The 18,489-nt window shown below is 40.5% G+C and overlaps 1 protein-coding gene across 1 annotated transcript in view; it reads right to left on the bottom strand.

Annotated features, from left to right (window-relative positions):
* WNT3A (Wnt family member 3A) overlaps positions 1-18,489 on the bottom strand; it is a 96,765-nt gene that overhangs the window by 46,870 nt on the left and 31,406 nt on the right. The window contains exon 2 of the mRNA XM_074283117.1: positions 16,191-16,432. Coding sequence (XP_074139218.1) covers positions 16,191-16,432 — 242 coding nt within the window. The remainder of the gene's footprint in view (positions 1-16,190; positions 16,433-18,489) is intronic.

Genomic DNA, 18,489 nt, shown 5'->3' with positions numbered 1-18,489 from the left:
AGTGTTCTCAGGTTATTTCATGTGCAAATGTCTGGGCTCTTTGATTTTAAACTCCCCAAGAGAAAGCCTCCCAGAACTGTCTAGCCAAAGGGACCATTTCCCTGTCCCCACCCCTTGCCCCAGCCAGAGACCTGGTCTCTCCCATCAGACTGTTCGTTCCCACAGCCCCCGGGGCAGGCTCCCCTCACATACAAGAGGCTTTCCAGCTCAATCCCGCTCCTCTCTCTCACCTTCCTCATCATGTCTCTATAGTGAGTAGAAAATTCTTCTGGGTTGGAATCAGGGAGATCTGGCTTCAAATCTTCCCTCTCTGGGTCTCCATTTCTTTATCTTTAAAATAGGGATAATAATAACTAACTAAATAAAAATGACTAATTAATAAATAATTAAATAAAAACTAGATTTATGAGTTATATATTTATATTATCTCATTCTTCTTTTTCGATAGGATTCAGAAACTCTCCAGAGGCAAGTCACGACTATTATTCACGTATATTTAACATTCTAAGGATAGTTGGATAAAATACTTTTATGGCTACATAATTGTATTAGGATCTAAATTCTCTCTATAGGCTTACCGAAGACCTTCTCTGTACACTTGCATCAACAGATCCAGCTATAAGGATGACAGGCACTGTATTATCATTTTGATTTCCTCTATGGGGAGGTATATTTGGAAGCTTTTCCATTTCATGATTATTAGTGGTATGGCAGGATCAGTGGCTCTGCTCAAAAGTTTAAAAAGCAGGAATAAACCCAAGGTGGCAAAATGAAGCTCTCTCTAATGCTTCCATTTTTGACACTTTAGGAAACTTCCAAGTCAGTCGTAGGACCACTGACAGAACATAGAACTGAGAGGAACCTGAAACCTCTTATTTCATCCCCATCATTTTCCAGATGAAGAAGAGGCCTAAAGAAATAAAAGTTCTAATTCAGGGCCATCCAGGTAGTCATCCTTGGAAACAGGGATAGATCAAAAGCCCATTGTAAACATAAGGGCTCCTGGAGACATGAGAAAATTTTTTTAATTAAAGCTTTTTATTTTCAATATATTCACCCTTAGAAAACCTTGTGTTCTAATTTTCCCCTCCCTTCTTGCTACTCCCTCTTTTAGATGGCAAGTGAGCCGATATATGTTAAGCATGTGATCCTCTGAGAATCAACCCTAGCTGTTACTCATTGTATTCCATATGACTGTGATCAAGTCATTTTCCTTCCTAGGGCCTCAGCTTTCTCTTCTGTAAAATGGGTTGAAATAGATGGCATCCAAAAGTATCTTTCTAACTCTAACAGTTATTTTCAAAAATCCCATTTTCTATCTTTCTTTGTTGTGCTGTGGCTATTAAATGGTGAGATAAGAAATCTGGCCCCGAACGATGAAGCAATTTTTAGTGGCCTGGTCAGAGTTATGTAATGAAATATGTTGGTACAGGGAGGAGTGTTGTGGAGAGCCCACCCCACTGTCTACCCCTTCCCCTTGACATTCTTCCTCCACTCAGAGGTGTGGGTTGCTGTTCCCTGACTCTATCCATGTGAGTGGCCCGCTGCGGGGGAGGAGCTCCACATCAATCCCAATTTATTTCTCAATTTCCTCCCTCCTGATTCACACACACACACACACACACACACACACACACACACACACACACACACTCTCCTGGTTCAAGAAGGGGAAATATAGACTTGACATTTCAGGTTGCAAGGGGAGCGGCCTACCTTGCCTTAGACAACAGAGAGATCTCTTAACTCTCGGTACTTCAGCCAGGCACCCCATCATACCAGAATGAATAGGAAAGGACTTTAGAAATTGTCTAGTCTAGTGGAGGTTCACAAAAGATGACTTGACTTTCTGGCTCACAGGTATAAGGAGCAAGGCAACCTCTTTAATCCGGACCTTATCACGGCAAGGCCCGTGTGTATTCTTTCCAGGACACTGAGTGTCAATCTTTCCATCAATCAACTGACATTTATCAAGTGGCTACTCCAGCACAGGCTCTGTGCCCAGCCCTGGGACCAATGTAAAAGAAGTTTGAGTTACTGTTCTTGTTCTTGAAAAGTTCTCAATTTCACAGGATTCATAGATGAAAGTACTAGAAGGGTTTCTCCGGCTCAATCAATCTTTTCATCTCACGGATGGCAAACTCAGACACATCAGGGGAGATCGCTTATCCAGTGGGGTGGTGACAAAGCTAAGATCCAAATTCAGGTCTCCTGACGCGGAGTCCCAGGTCTCTGATTATGGCTATATTGCTGTCATTGGCACTGGAAACAGCCTGGGATGAGAAATCTGGTCACTAAGGGGATTAATCCATTAGGAAGATAATGTCAAGCCCCCTTCTAGTAGGGATTGCATCTGATATTCTTGTGTATGGGTCAGACCCAGGCTCTAAGAGCTTGGGAAGGCATGGAGGAGTTCCCAATTTCTCCACGGCCGCTGCTAATGCTCCCTTAAGCCCAGGGCACTGACTTGCAGGCACCCCATGTTTCTGGACAGCTGGTTGCTCCAGGCAACCACAAACACTCAAGGCAGGAGGGACTTTGAGAGCTCATCTCCCCCATCCCTTGGTAGGAAAGGTCTCCTCCTGTCTGGCCTAAATCTTTCCTTCCATTACTCAGAATGGATCCATCCGTGGTCTCACCAACTTGGAGAGTTCCTTGAGCCCATCCTGGGGCATCCTTAGCCATGTCTGCTTCTGAATTCACCAGAGGGGTCCAAGTAAGACCTTAAATCTGTTACATTGTGATTAACCCCCATCTCCTTCTCCATTGGAGGAAGCCAAATGTTCGGTCCAGGCTCCTCCGCAGGCACACTCCCGGCTCCCTTTGTCCCCTGGAATAACCGGGGGGAGCTGGGGAAGTTTTGTCTTTGGCCCTCAGAGAGCTCAGGAGTTTGGGTGCTAGTGTGTATGTGTGTGTGGGTGTGGGTGTGTGTGTGGCTGCGCCTGCACCCCTCTGATAACCCAAGTATGTCCCCCCTCAGGGAACTCCAACTGGAATGTGGCTGAAATATCTAACAACCCCCTCCTCCTTCCCGCCGGGACTGAAGGGTCCTCTCCCTGCTCCCTGAGGAGCAGCATTCTTCAGGCATGAAATCTTGCTGGGTTCACTCCCTCCCTCTTCTGTCCTCCTCTCCTCCCCGATGGCTGTGGCCCCCACACTGGCCAGAAAGCAGCTAAGCTCAGGAGGGGGGAGAAATCTCCATCTGGGCCAGAAAAGGCACAGCTTAGCAGAGAGACCAAAGGCAGAACACCCTCCCCCACGCAGTGCACACACATGCACAGTGCACACACATGTACAGACATACAACACATGCATACATAATGCAAAACACCAGGTATACATCCAATAATATACATACAGTGTACACACATGCACAAATGCATACCTGCCCACAATACACACATGTACACACATGCACCACATACACACAAGCACACAATGCACAATACACACACAATTACACATGTACAGACACACATATGCACACATATAGACATGCACATACACGTATCTTGCCCAAGGAGGGGGAAACATAGGAGAGACACATGAGTCCCACCTTCAATACATACTGACTGTGGAATCCTGGAAAGCCATTTCTCTTCTACAGGGTTCTAGGGAATTCTATAAAAGCAGGAGGAAGGGGACCTGTGCTGTGAGTGGGGTTTCCCTTTCCTGGGAGTTCTCTCTAGCAAATAAATCACCATTCTAATCCCTTTCCCTCCATGGATCCCTATTAGCCAAAAGCACCAAGGCATCTCTGCACATACAACTCCCACAGAAATAGAAACCCAAGCATGCGGAGAGATACTTAGGCAAAATTATTATTTCTTCAACATTTCCCCCAAGAGGCATCTGTCTCCAAAAATATCAAGCTAGTCAGAGAGCTCCCGGGGTTTGAACCAAGGAGTCTTACAAGCATAAAAGATACCTAGAGAAGGGCTTTTTTTTTTTTTTTTTTTTTTAATGGTCTTAACCTCTGCTTGGGCCCTATCTTAATGATCTGTTTCATATATTCAGATGCTATAGTTATTATTAGATTGATGAAGAACCTGGTGTTTGGAGACTGATAATGTAAACTACTGTTTTCCCTAATTGTTGGGATTGTGAATAGGATAATAATAGGACTGAGTTCTACCTTCTCTACAATCAATGAAGCAACAGAGTAAACGAAGCATCCAGGAATTTTCCTATAACTTCATCATAATATATAGATGAGCCCTTTTAAAATTAATTTGAACTTAGGGTCATTGGTTGAAAAACATGTGATGTCACAAGGATATTGATAGATTGATTAGGGAAAAGTTGGATTTCCAACCTTGCAAACTGAATTAGTGGCAAAGCCAAGGCTAGACCTCAGACTTTCTGATTCTAGAAAGGTTTCTCAGACTACAGCTTTTTTCTTATCACAGCCCACCCTCTTCTACAGGATAACTAGATGCATCAGATTGTGGAGTTCCCAATGGCTCACTGGGTCAGAGGCATGAATTATGGGTTCCCTTTTCTAGATCTCTTCAAGATCAGCCCAGATGCTGAGAGACTAGAGCTGACGAGTTCTCACTAACACTTTGGGGGTGATGGTGATGCACAGTGGGATCTACCTCCTCTCTTTCTTAGGCCCTCCTGCTGGTCTGTCTCCATTTGTTCTCTTGAATATCAGTTGATATGCTGCAAGGGAGAGGAGCTGAAGGGTTTCTAGCAATTATATAGTGGTGGTAGTCCCTGAAAGAAAAACTCTGATTTCCTTCCTTCCTTCCTTCCTTCCTTCCTTCCTTCCTTCCTTCCTTCCTTCCTTCCTTCCTTCCTTCCTTCCTTCCTTCCTTCCTTCCTTCCTCTCCTCTCCTCTCCTCTCCTCTCCTCTCCTCTCCTCTCCTCTCCTCTCCTTCCTTCCAGGGTTCCTTCCACAGATTATAAAATGGAGCTGACAACCTCCTTTTTCATCCATCTCAATAAGACCTTAGAACATAAAATGTCAGAACTAAAAGAGACCTTGGAATATGGAACCTCAGAGCTCTTTAGGATACAACATATAGCATCTTTAGTTCAGAGTTCCTATGATAGAGCCCATTGCTACAATTGTATCTTATGTCCTTGGAGGGAATTGGGGGAGGGAGCAGTAGCATTGAGGATCTCCTCTCTGATCTAGGCTAGACCTAAGTAATGTGGACCTGGAATCTTTTTCTGGTCCTTTATCTCCTATCCCAACAGAGAGGTACAGGTCTGACCTCTCAGCGATAGGGGTCTTGGCCCATTATGGTAAATACAAGGATGAGATTTGAGTTAAGGGGACTCCTATGGTACATTGTTCTTCTGCACTAGTTTCTTCCTCCCTTCAAACTCCACATCAAATTCCACACGCACACACTGTGAAAATATACAAACATATCATAGAATATCCACTTACAGAATGTAAGTGCCCCATCTTCTCTCTTCACAAAACCTATTATGAATAGGAATATGATAAGCTGCAGTCTTCCCTCCACCCTAAACTTTTTCCCTGAGAGCCATGGTCTCAGGGATTTCTCAAATTCATATTACAATCAAAAGAAAACTAATAATAATAGTAATAACATGTTTCTCCCTAGCTTTAAATTTCACAAGGGATACTATCTTTATACATTTTGATCTTAGGGAAAATCAGGAGAAAGTTTTCCATCCTTCATCCTTAACCCTTCATGGGAATTCTCTCTCTCCATCATCTAGCACAAAGCCTTTACACAATCCTGTGAGGTGGGCCCTGTAAGGATTATTATTTGCCTTTTACACAGAAGTGAAACATGCTCAGAACCTTAAGAAATGGCTTTTCAAATGTCCCACAGTAAGACAGTGCTAGAGTTAAGTTTCTAGAACTCAAAGGTTCTCTGATGCTCCTTTAAGGGATGGGGAGGGATATATAAGAAAGTGTACCTTTTCCTTCCCTCTCTACTTAGGACAGTAGGGGACATCTCTCAGAATCTATCTCTCCCAAATCTAATGAGATTATACTAGGGAGAAGGATGGAAAGAAAGGGCTCCAGCCTAAACAAGAGACAGAGCTGGCTTCTTGCAGCCACCAATCTAGTATGGTAAAAGTACTGACTGGGACCATATGTTTTGAATCCCAAAGTGGGATTCACGGTATCCCATGTCTTTTAGATTTCCAACCAAAATTGTATTTTCTGTTCCTTAAACTAGGACTGTGCCAGAAAATGCCTGTGTTTCCTCTGACACTTTCACTTTCAAGACCTCTCCTCATAAGATTTCAGTCAGTCCATTTAATTAAGTAAATAATACTTGTGTCTGTCTACTCTTCCTCTTTTCTAATAGACACCTCCAGCTCCAGGCAGGCTGGTTTCTCTGTGGCCTGACAAAGTCATGCTGCTAAATTTGACACCCGGGGGACTAAATCTTTCCCTCAGAGGTTATTTATCATTGTGTAGGGTAGACAAGACTTTTACTAAGGCAGGAGGGAGCACAGGTTCATAGACCTTCTTGCTTTCAGAGACCTGAGAGATCACATCAATGCAAGTTCCCTGCTTTCCAGATGAGTGAAGTGAGGCTGAAAGATGGAAAGTTGATTTGCTTAGTGACCCACTAGGGTCATGAAAACAAAACAAAACAAAAAACAAGTCATCATACTTGAAGGCAATCATCATTTTCTAAGTCTTTCTCCAGAATAAACATGAGAACTTCCTATATAAGGCATGTGTAGACTCACTCAGGGTTTTTCATCTTTCACTAGAAAGTATTCATCTTCATAATATCCCTTAAAATATATTGCTTAGAATTGAACACAATACTCTAGCTAAGAATATAATATCAAATCCCTGGTCTTGGTCTTGGATACTCTGCCTCTCTTAAGTCAGTCCAATTTTGCATTAGCCTTCCTGGCTCCCATGCCATACTATTTGACTCACACTGACCTTGAGGTCTTTACACCTGAAGGTCTAAAACCTTCAGGTTTTTCCATCTCTCTGCTCTGAGCATTTTCTCTAGCTGTTCCCTATGTTCAGAATGCTCTCCCTCCTCATCTCTGCCCTCTGACTTCCTTTAAGTCCCAATTAAAATCCCACCTTCTACAGGAAACCTTTTTAAATCTCTCAGCTCTAGTGTCACCTCTTCTGTTAATTATTTCCTACTCATCTTGTATATAATATGTGTATATTTATTTTCATATTGTCTTCCCTATTAGACTGTGAATTATTTGAGTTCGATGTCTTTTCACTTTTCTTGTGTCCCTAGATAATTTAGTAACTCAGTGAGACTATACCAATGAGCTAGAGGGATAGAGCTGGCCTCTCATAGCCACTCTCTTATTAATTAAGGGCTCCAAACATTGTAGAAGCTCTATTGTGAACTAATAAATAATTTGATGTCCATAAGCCTTGGGAAAAGAAGGCTAACCAGAAACATGGTTAAAAATTCATGAATCTTTAACCTTGCCATGACTATCAAAGGAGGTAGCTAAAAATGCATTTTCCAAAAGGCCAATAATATTTTAAATGAAGAAAGAAGATGGGTCCATGTCATATAAGGTCCCAACAAGCTAAAAACAGATAAATATCAATGGGAAAAAAAGAGAGAATGAGGTAAGTCCCAGATATGCTACTTACTACCTGTGGGATCTTGGACAAATCACCTCATCTCTTTGGGTCCAAGTTTTCTCATCTATAAAAAAAGAGAATTGGACTAAATGCTCTCTAAAGTTCCTTCCCTGTTCCTTAATCCCTTTCCTCAAATCCATCCTTTATGTTGCTGGCAAAACAATCATCTCGCTCAGGAATACTCAGTAGTTTCCTACTGCCTGCTATATTAAGACCATCTTTTTAAGGTCTTTAATCTGGACCCAAACTACTCACCTAAAAGAGATGGTGGGAGTGAAGGAAAACACATTGGACTTGGGGATTAGGGGATCTAGATTTGGATATTGGCTCTCCCTTTGCTTTTTGACCTTGAACAATTCACTTTCCTTTATTGAGCCTCAGTTTTCTTTATCTTAAAATGGGCATTAGCGTGCCTGTATTAGCTCTGTTGTAAGGAAACAACTTTACAAGATTTAGAGCCTGGTAGAAGTGAGCCAATATAATTTTTCTTATTTTCCACTACTTTCAAAAATGCTCCCTCTATCCTAGTCAGACCTGTCTCCAGGGACTATACTCTCTTCACCCTTCATGAATCAGTTTCTCCTCTATTTTTTATTTATAACTGATGAAGCATTGAATTCTCTCATCTTCTCCTAGACTTCTGAGTTTATAGATAAGCTCTTAGTCATTTTAAACTCTTTAACCTGGCATTGAAGGTCTCCCATAATCTAATCAATAACCTACTTTATCCACCCTTTCTTTTCATTCTAACTCTCTTAATTCTAAATCTTCTACATTTCAGACAGATTGAACTACACACTGCTCCCTGTCACCACCACCTATCTCTACAATTATACATGCTGTTCTCCAAAGCCTAGAATTTCATCTTTTGTTTAAACATCAGCTCAGGGACCACCCCTGTCACAAAATGGCCCCAAACCTTTTTGCCGAAAGTGATCTCTTGCTACAAATCTTCTCAGAGCACCTCTCTAGATCTCTGCTTTGCCTCGAGCATATACAGCCCTGTACCAAACTTATTTGTGCAATTGCAATTTCCATAGCTTTCCTATTAGACTAAGCTCCAGGAAAAGAGGGACAGAACCATTTTCCATCTTTGCATCTTTCTTAGTTCCACAGATCAGGATTTTGTTTGGAGTAGATACATAATAAATGTTTAATAAATTAAATTGAATGTGTGTTAATCTAGTTTCTCTTTCTCTGTCTCTCTCTCCTCACTTCTCTGTCTAAATGAGAATTCTTTAAGGAAAGCAAGCATGGCCTTCCTTATAGGCTAGTGGAACTCACTAGCCACCTCTATCTTAGCCAGAGCTATAAAGATCCAGCACACACAGAAAAAAAATAGATAAAGAGACAGAGAGACAGAGACAGACACACACAGAGAGACAGAGAGATACAGACAGAGATACACACACAGAGACAGAGACCAGAAACAGAGACACAGAGAGACAGAGAAAAAGACAAAGACTGAGATAGATACAGACCCAGGCAGACTGACAGAGACAGAGACAGATAGGAAGACACATACACACACATACACACAAAGAAGAGAGATGGAGAATCAGCAAGAGAGTGCCAAAGATAAGAAAATGTTTTCATAAAGACTTCTTTTTAATGTTTTTTCTCAAATTAAAAAAGGGGCAGAAATATTATTTCTTTAAAGATTTTTAGGGTAGGCTTTCATATCTGGAAATATGCCTGTAGTAGTAATTTTGCTAGAATCAAAGCTCTAGATAATATATAAGTATTCCTCTGTTGTTACTATAGAAAGGTGAAACAATTTGGGGAACACTGAGACAGGGAGAGAAAACTGTAATATGTTCTCCCTTCCTTACTTTGACTAATGGGGAGGAATTTCCAAAAATAAAAGTCCTTAGGTTAATGTGGCTACTTTTAAATGAATGAAAATAACTTTTGATATGGAAAATCCACTTACAAGAAGTATACCCAGTATTCAAGTCTTCCATATTTCCACTTCTCTACTCCTTCTTCCCCCACATTTAACCTTTTTGTCAATTTTACATCTCTAGCCTTTGCTTAGAAATACCTTCCCTTTTCCTTGTCTGTCCAAATCCCTCCCATCTTCAAGGCCCAGCTCAAGTTCCATCTCCTCCCATAAGCCTCCTTTTATTATTCTAGTCCCCTTTGATCTTTCTCTTCTCCGACCCCCAATAGTCTTTATTGTCTGTAATACACAACTTCATTCCACAAAAGTCCTGCTCTGCTGAGTCATCCCAGAATAGAGGTGACCCTGGTTTTCTAAGGCTGCCTAACAGAAGGCAGACTCTATCAGGCCTGACCAAATTGGACCTGCTTCAAGTACAATCCCAGAGGTAGTCTGTGTCTAATCTCAAGATTAGCTTGGCTAAGTACAGAGAAACTCATCATTGACTGGTTAGCCACCAGCCGATGCATTCTTTGACTACCATGAAGAATTAAACAATTAAAAATATTCAGTGACCCTTAATTCGATGTAACCCCATTCTTTAGCTGCCATGGAAATCTACATTTTTTTGACCATCTACAATCATTCAGTTTTAGATCTTTGTTCAATAATCTCAAAGCTAATACACTAGTGGAAGACTTAAATCATCTCCACATTGGTATTCTCACTATAAATGAAACCTCCAAAGATAAAGAAGTGGGAGTCAAATAGAAAAAGGTTCTCCTGCGAGAAGTAAATAAAAGATCTTTCACCCTTTCCCCATTAGACTAGAAGAAACTAGAAGAGACTAGAAGAAACATTTTTCCATCTGACATTTGTCCATCTTGCCTTGCAGACCTCAAGATGAGTATGGGCAAGAGGACCACCATGATTATTGTAGCTTATGGACCAACTTTTACTGTTGATATTAAAGAAATCCTATGAATATGAAGATTGAATCCCCTGCCCCCAAATCCCAACCAAGTCAACTTGTTAATAATACTCAGTGACTTAGATGAGAATATAAACACAGGAGAGGGCAGGGAAAACTGTGTTGAAAAATATGCTTCATTAAGAAATGATTGGGTTGTAGATTCCTCAGAAGCCTCATGTCTTTTTATTATGAATACTTTCTTCAGGAAGAGTTGGGAGCAATGAGATGATTCAAACCAGTTGCAATTGTTCAGGGATGAAGAAAGCCATAAACACCCAGAGAGAGGATTGTGGGAGCTGAGTGTGGACCCCAACATAGCATTTTCATGCTTTCTATTGATATTTGCTGGCATTTTGTTTTCCTTCTCAGGTTTTTTCTTTTCTTTCTAGATCCGATTTTTCTTGTGCAGCAAGATAACTGTATAAATATGTATATATATATTGGATTTAATATATATTTTAACATATTTAACATGTATTGGACTACCTGCCATCTTGGAGAAGGGGATGGGGGGAAGGAGGGAAAAATTTGGAACAGAAAGTTTTTGCAAGGGTCAATGTTGAACAGTTCCCCGGGCATATGCTTTGTAAATACAAAGCTTTAATAAAAAATAATAAAAGAAGAGTTGGGAGGCAGTGGATGTGGTGAGTTCCAAACACTACCTAAAAAAAAAAAAAAAAAAAAGAAAAGAAAAGAAAAGAAAAGAAACTGACTGTATCTTAACAAACAGGAAACAACCAGTTACTGACATGGGAATCATTTCAGACTCAGCCATGTGTAGCCAGATGGACTGGTTAGAGCAAAGAGCAAAACAAATAACAAATTAACTAATTAAACTAGAATATAAGCTAACTAATTAAACTAATAACAAATTAAAAGAAAGGATAAAGATGAGAAGATGCTATATGCAATTAAAATAGCTCCAACCTGCCCTACTTAGGCTGTTGATTCTGAATAATAATAACTGACATTTATGGAATGCTTGATTGTTTACAAAGCACATTATTTCAACTGAGCATGCAAAAGATTGTGGATAATATTACTACCCCAAAAAGGGGGGGCAGTAAGACTTGCCTCTATCTTTATTTCCTCATCTCTATAAAATCATTATGAGAATGATCTATGCATATATCAAGAGCCCCTTGATGAAAGTATGACAAGAGAACAGGAAAATGTTTATCAACAGTTCTCTATAGCAGACCATGTCTTCATAGTCCCAAGATTGACTGAGAAGAATTCTCTACTATGGGTTTTTGTTTGTTTGTTTCTTACCCCATTTCCACCTCCAAAAGGATTTGGCTCAGTAGATCAAAATGTAGCCTTCAAAGTTCTTTCTAAAAGGTTTTCCCTATGCACTTGCTAGTATTATGGAAGATTGATACAAACACAGAGGTAACTTTGTTCAATGATCCTCTGATGAACAATAATCAAGGGAATTATAAAACAGGGATCTGCTTACATAAGTTTTTTGCCAGTGTCATGGAAGCTATTTAAATGTCATGATAACAATAATAACAATAGTAACAACAACAATAATGATGATGAGAATGACAGTAGCTAATATTAATTTAGAGCTTAAAGGTTTACAAAGTATTTTCCACATATTTCTTTTGATTTTCATAACAATTTGGTAAGGGAAGTGCTGTTCTCATTTTACAACTGAAGGAATTGAGGCTGAGGAAAGTTGTGACTTGATGAGGGTCACACAGACAGTAAATATTTGAGGGAGAATTTTGAACTCAGATTTTCCTGATTCCAAGCCCAGTGCTATCCATTACATTACCTGTATTTGCTATGAATGTTGAAACTCTTCAGATGCCACAATTTATTGCTTACATTGTGCTGATTGTATTTAGCACTGGAGTGATGCAGGACCTTCTCTGTTACTTCCATGCCCCCTCAGAAAAGATCAGCATAGCAAGCGATACAAATGAAACAAAATGGATGATGAAGACATATTGCTCAGATTCTGATAAGTGGTGGGATGGACTATTCATTGGATTAGTCTCTTCATTCAAGCAGAATTTATTAAAGCACTTCCTGTGCTAGGATATCAAAAATACAAAAACAAAAATTAAAGAGACTTGCCCTCAAGCTTAAATTCTGTTGAGGGAGAGAGGAAAAAAAAAACCATGTATCCTGAGAAGTAAGTAGCGAGTAATTTGGTGGTGGTGGGGAACCAGCAAGGGAATTATGTTTGGTCTATATTAAATGGTACTTCAGTTGAGTCTTGAAAGAAACCAGGTATTTATGAGGCAGAGAAAAGAAGGGAGTTCATTCCAGGTATGTAATGTGTAAAGGTATGGGAACAAAAAATGAAATATTTGTGGGGGAATTGGAGATAGGTCTTTTTTTTTTGAGATATAGATTTCTTAGAGAAGTGATACCTCAAAGAGCTCAAAGAAATTTAAAAGGAACTTATGCATTCTAAAATATTTATGGTGGAAACTAAGAGCTGCCCATTATTTGCAGGAATAGCTAAACAAATAAAACATGATAAGCAATGGCCTATTATTTGTCATGAGAAATGATGAAAGGACTGGTTTTAGAGTAAATCTATTGCAACTGAAGCACAGCAAGTGAGCAGAACCAGGAGGGCAATTTATACAACAACAACAACAACAAGAAAAATAACTTTGAAAGAGTTAAGAATTCCCGTCAATGTAATGACCAACCAGTATTCCAGAGTGCCAAAGGTGAAGCTTTTGCTTCTCACCTGACTGAGAGCAAATGGATCAAAATGTAGAACAGAACACCTGTTTTAGGGCAAGGCAAATGTGAGTTTAATTTGTCTTCCTTAGTTGCTACAAGAATTTTGTCTTTCTTTCTCTCCCTACCCTTATTGTGTGTATTTATGTATATGTGTGTGTGTGTGTGTGTGTGTGTGTGTGTGTGTGTGTGTGTGTGTGTGTGTGTTTGGTGTGCAAAAGTTAGGATGAAGGTCTCCCCCAAACAAAAAGGGAATTAAAGGAGCAGAAGAAATTGCAAAGAAGCAAGACATCTTTGAAAGTTATATGTTAAATTTATTACAAACTTTTAAAAGGATATGCAGTTTCCTATATAATCCTCCTTTTCTGTTATATAATCTACATAGAAACGCTAATTTTATTTCATGTTTGTTCAATTTGGAAAAGAAAAAAGAAAAAAAATTCTGTGCAGCAATCCTGGAAAGATCCATTGGAACCAGACCATGAAGGGCTTTCATTGGCACATTTATCTTTAGACCAGAGCTGGAGATACACACTGAGATGGAGTTAGAGATCAAAAGGAGGAAGAAAAAAAGAACTAGATGGTATTTGGGGAATTTTGCAGTACTTTTCCTTATTTCAAATTTCTCTTTGCCACCCCAATTCCATCTTTTTAATATCAATATTCCCCTGGTGATATTACATTATTACAAGTCATGGAATGCCACTCTCTCAGAAGATTTAAAACTGAAAATAGCCTAAATGACAATGGAAAAATACATGGTGGATGTGTGATGGTTGCAGAATATCATCGATGAGGACTTAAAAGTAAGAAGTGTCATAAAAAATACATCACCCGGGATATGACCTGAAAAGGAAGTGAGCCAGTTAAGGAGTGGGAGCAAAAGATAATAGATAAATAGATCAGCTTGTGGGCATTATGCTCCATATAGAAGATTTATGAAAGGACATGAATAATAACTGCCCAGGTTGAGAAGGATGAGATAAGCTAGACTGGCAAATAGCCACATATAGAACATGGATGCCAGAGTTGAAAACATAGGATGTCAAACCTGCTTTTTTTTGTAACAGAGAATTGGAATGGGATGGGTGACTGGACAATAGGGGTCAGATCCATTAAATATGTACAATGTGCTTTGCCTGGTGATAATCCATATTGGATGCTTGGTGAGCCTGCTTCTGGGGGCAAACATAGTGGAAACCCTGCATTTCATATCAGGGCATGGGCAGGTATGCTGTGACTTTTTCAAGTTTGCTTACTCTATGCTGCAAACCTTCTGTTGGCTCTTGAATGGGAACTGAGGGCACACTTAAGAAAATCCTAGGGAGAAACTTGTTCTTTTTCCATGTGGCTCTTAATGTGGTACAACAAATAGAGCGCTGAGCTTGGAGTCAAGAAGACCTGAGTTCAAATATGGCCTCAGACACTTAATAGCTGTATGATTCTAGCAGTCAATTAACCTATTTTTGTTAGTTTCCTCATCTGTAAAATGAGCTGGAAAGGAAATGTATCTTTGCTAAGAAAACTCCAAATAGAGTCACAAGAGTTGAGTATGATTAAATAACATTCAGGGAAGCTGTGCTATATGCCTCTGGGTTGGGAAAAAGTATCGGGCCCTTCTCTCCCTACCTGGATGGCTATGTGTCCTGTGAACACCAGTATCTGCTTCTTTGTCTCTTTGTGTTGGGTGAAAAAATATCAGAAATAACTTTGGGAGCTTTGAAAGGTGAGAAGATCTGTTTGCTGGCTGCTAAACTTTGTAAGGAGGGCAGTCCTGGGGAACGGTCTGTAGGACTGAGTAGGTAGTAAGGAAGTGACTCATCCAGTAACTTTACCAAAACTGGTGAACTTGGAAGGTCAATGTTTATAATAGGTATTTTAAGTTTGAATCCACTATCCCCAAGGACTAAGGTAAAAGAGAGAGTATGCCAGTTAGGTGGAGACATTTTTGTATTTTGTTTCTTACTATATATTTTTAGTAAATTTTCCTTTTCAAGATTAACTTATTGGTGGTATCATTATTTAATGATATTGGTACTGGAATTCCTGTTAATTGATGGTGGGAGGAATACACCAGAAGTTTGAGCCCATAGCTTTAGAGGAGATCTCATAACTCCTTAAGATTATTCCTAGGACCTTGAAGAGGAGGAATAGCTGGATTATGAGGCACAGGATCAGCAGCGGGAGTATGAGTAGGAAGCGTACGTTCAGAGACCTGCTACACTTTATAGATAAGGAAGCAGAGACCCAGAAAGGGTGTGGGATTTGAACACAGATTCTGCTGTCAAGCAGCTCAGAATTTTGTAGGGGGTCTCCACATAAACAAAAATGTAGTTCGGAGGGAAAAAGTATTTAGGAAAGGTCAAACAAATACCTGAGACTGGAGAAGAAGGCATCTCTTTTTCGCCGAACAGGCCAGAAAAGACTTTTAGGAGAAGGAAGTATCTGAGTTAAAACCATGAAATACAGGGAGGATTCAAAGGTAAAGACTATATATGGAAGATAATGTGTGCATATTGACAGATGTAGGAAGATAAGGTTGTTTTTTTTTGTTTTGTTTTGTTTTTGTTTTTGTTTTTCCCATGTGTATAAATGCTGTTTTCATCAGGCCTTTGAGGACAGGAATCATTCAGTATTTTGGGCTTTCTTAGTAGTCAAACTTATTTCGTCAGACTCTGAGGTAGGCACTGGGACACCAAAGACATCAGTCCATCCCCAACGTGCTCACACTCTAATAACAAAACTCTTAAGTTTGATGTACTCAGGTCACTCAGTGAATCATCCTTTGGTGAATAGCTGAAGGACTAAGTTAGTTTTCCTGCCCCTTGGAAGGTCTCCCCTTCCATCACCAAGGCAGGGGAAGGAAGAGCAGTCTTTCCTATTACTAGAATCCTCTAGGTCACCTAATATAACCTTTCTGTTTTAAAGATGAGAAAGCTTAAATCAAAAGTGGGCAGAAAGACTTCCCAAAGTTGCACAGGAACCTAGAGGCAAAGCCACCGGTGACACATGGTGGTCCTACAATGACCCGCCCCCCCAGCCAGTACCTTTGTATAGCACCGGGCCAAAGATGGCCAGGTTGTTGTTGACCGTGGTACAATTCCACCTGCGGCCTCGGAACTGGTGCTGGCACTCCTGGATGCCAATCTTCACTCCTTCGGCCACACTGGGCATGATGTCCACGTAATTCCGACAGAAGCGCAGCTGCTTGGGCACCAGGCCGGGGATACTCCCACACAGGATGGGCTGAGTGCCCAGTGAGGAGTACTGATGTCCCACAGCCAAGGACCTGGAGGGGGACAAGAAGACCGTTGGTTAATAATAGAATTTGGTGAAACTCATTTCACTTCAAGTCAAGATAATGCAACACGCATTCATTAGGCGCCTGCTGGATACACAAAGCATTGTATTTGACACTGGGGGAGATGCTAAGATAATTAAGACATGGTTTCCATCCTGTTGGAGTTCACAGTTAATAAGCATTCACTGGGTGCCTAGTGTGTGCAAAGCCCTGTGCTTAATACTGTGGGACCTAATAAGAAAAGATAACCTATAGTTCTTTGGAAGCTTCTGGTCGATATCACACACACAGAGATAGCCATAATGCTAAATAATACAAGAGAATACAAAGGTTTGTCTTAAAGAAGGGTAAACAAAATACAATGTGAGGTCCTGGAAAGGAAAGATTGTTACCAATAATGGATGAAAGGAGGCTTCCTGCAGGAGATAATTTGTGAGCTAGACCTTAAAGAACTGAGTAGGAATTAATAAGGAAAAAAAGAGAAGAAAGAAATTTCAGGAGAGAGAATTCAATAAATAAACATTTACTGAGCACTTACTAAGTACCAGGCATTGTGCTAAATAGATCAAGAGATAGTCCCTGCCCTCAAGGAGCTCACAATCTAATGGAAGAGACTACGTGCAAACAAATATATACAAAGCAAGCTCCGTGTAAGATAAATAGAAAATAATTAACAGAGGGAAGGTGCTGGAGTTAAGAGGGGTCTGGGGAAGCTTCTTGTAGGAGGTAGGACTTAAGTTGGAACTTAAAGGAAATCAGGGAGCTTCGCTGTGAGAGGGAAAATGCTCTAAGCATGGGAAACAATCATAGAGGATGCCCAAAATGGAGAGATTAAGTGTCTCATTCAGAGGCCAGTCTCACTGAATTGATAAATGTGAAGAAAGGCACAGAAAATGGGGGGGGGGGAAGGGGAAGAGAGAGAGATAGAGAGACAGAGAGAGACAGAAGAGAAAGAGATAGAGACAGACACAGAGAGAAAAAAAAAAAAACAGAGACAGAGAGATAAAGACAGAGAGAGACAGAGCCAGAGACCAAGATACACACATACACAGAGACAGATAGAGATAGAGATAGAAAGACAGAGAAAGACACACAAAAGGACAGACAATTATAAATATAGAGAGAAGCAGAGACATAGAGAGGGAAAGAGAGAGGAAGAGGGACAGAGCCAGAGAGAGAGAAAGAGAGATGGAGACAGAGATAAAATCAGAGAAACCATGTGCTATATTCAAACACTTATGAATAGATCAGTTTGTCTGGCCAAAGAGTGGGCTGAACAGTCCTTGTTTACAGGACAAGAAATCTAAAGGTAAAGTAGCACCAGACTGCCAAACAAATGAGCTTGACTCTTACTCAGTAGGTAATGGGGATCCCCTGGAGATCAGAGAAGTCACATGGCCAGATTTGGCACAAAGAAGCTTCTCTGGCAGCCCAGGAAGAGAGAGTGAAAGCAAGAGGACCTGTTAGGAGGCTGTTTGAATTCTCCAGAGGAGCAGTAAGGAAGGCTCGTACCAGGGCGGTATCAGTGAGAAAAGAGAAGAGAGAGATGTGGGAAATATTTCAGAGATGGAATCAATAGGACTTAATGATTGATTGGATAGAAGTAGTGAGGAAATGGGAAGAGTCCAAGAGAACATTAAAGTTTCAAACACAGGAGATGAGTGAACGTTGGCACTTCGTTAGGAATAATGAATGGTTCCTCATTTGAGGAGGTGAGTGTGATGAGGGAAGAGCAGTCTCTGAAGAAGCCACTGGTTGAATAGGAAGACAGAGGTATGCTGGTAAATGTTTAACAACCAGCTCTTAGGTGGGGGGGGGGTAGAATGGGGATGTCGGAGTGGGGAATGTACACACAACACATTCAAGTTTTAGCCATATTAATATTTTCTTCCTCACGTAAGTCTAGATAACCAACAAAACTATAAAGCAAGTGCTGATTTGTAGAGTTTGTCAGTTTTCAAAAGCTAAATACTCAGATTGAGAATCTAACCATTGGATTTGAGCTGTCTCCAGCATAGTCCTGGGGACACAGGAGACAAATATGT

Source organism: Sminthopsis crassicaudata, chromosome 1, assembly GCF_048593235.1.
Source record: "Sminthopsis crassicaudata isolate SCR6 chromosome 1, ASM4859323v1, whole genome shotgun sequence".
Taxonomy (NCBI): Eukaryota; Metazoa; Chordata; class Mammalia; order Dasyuromorphia; family Dasyuridae; genus Sminthopsis; species Sminthopsis crassicaudata.
Note: the sequence above shows the minus strand (reverse complement) of the source record. Positions and strands in the feature narration are given on the sequence as shown.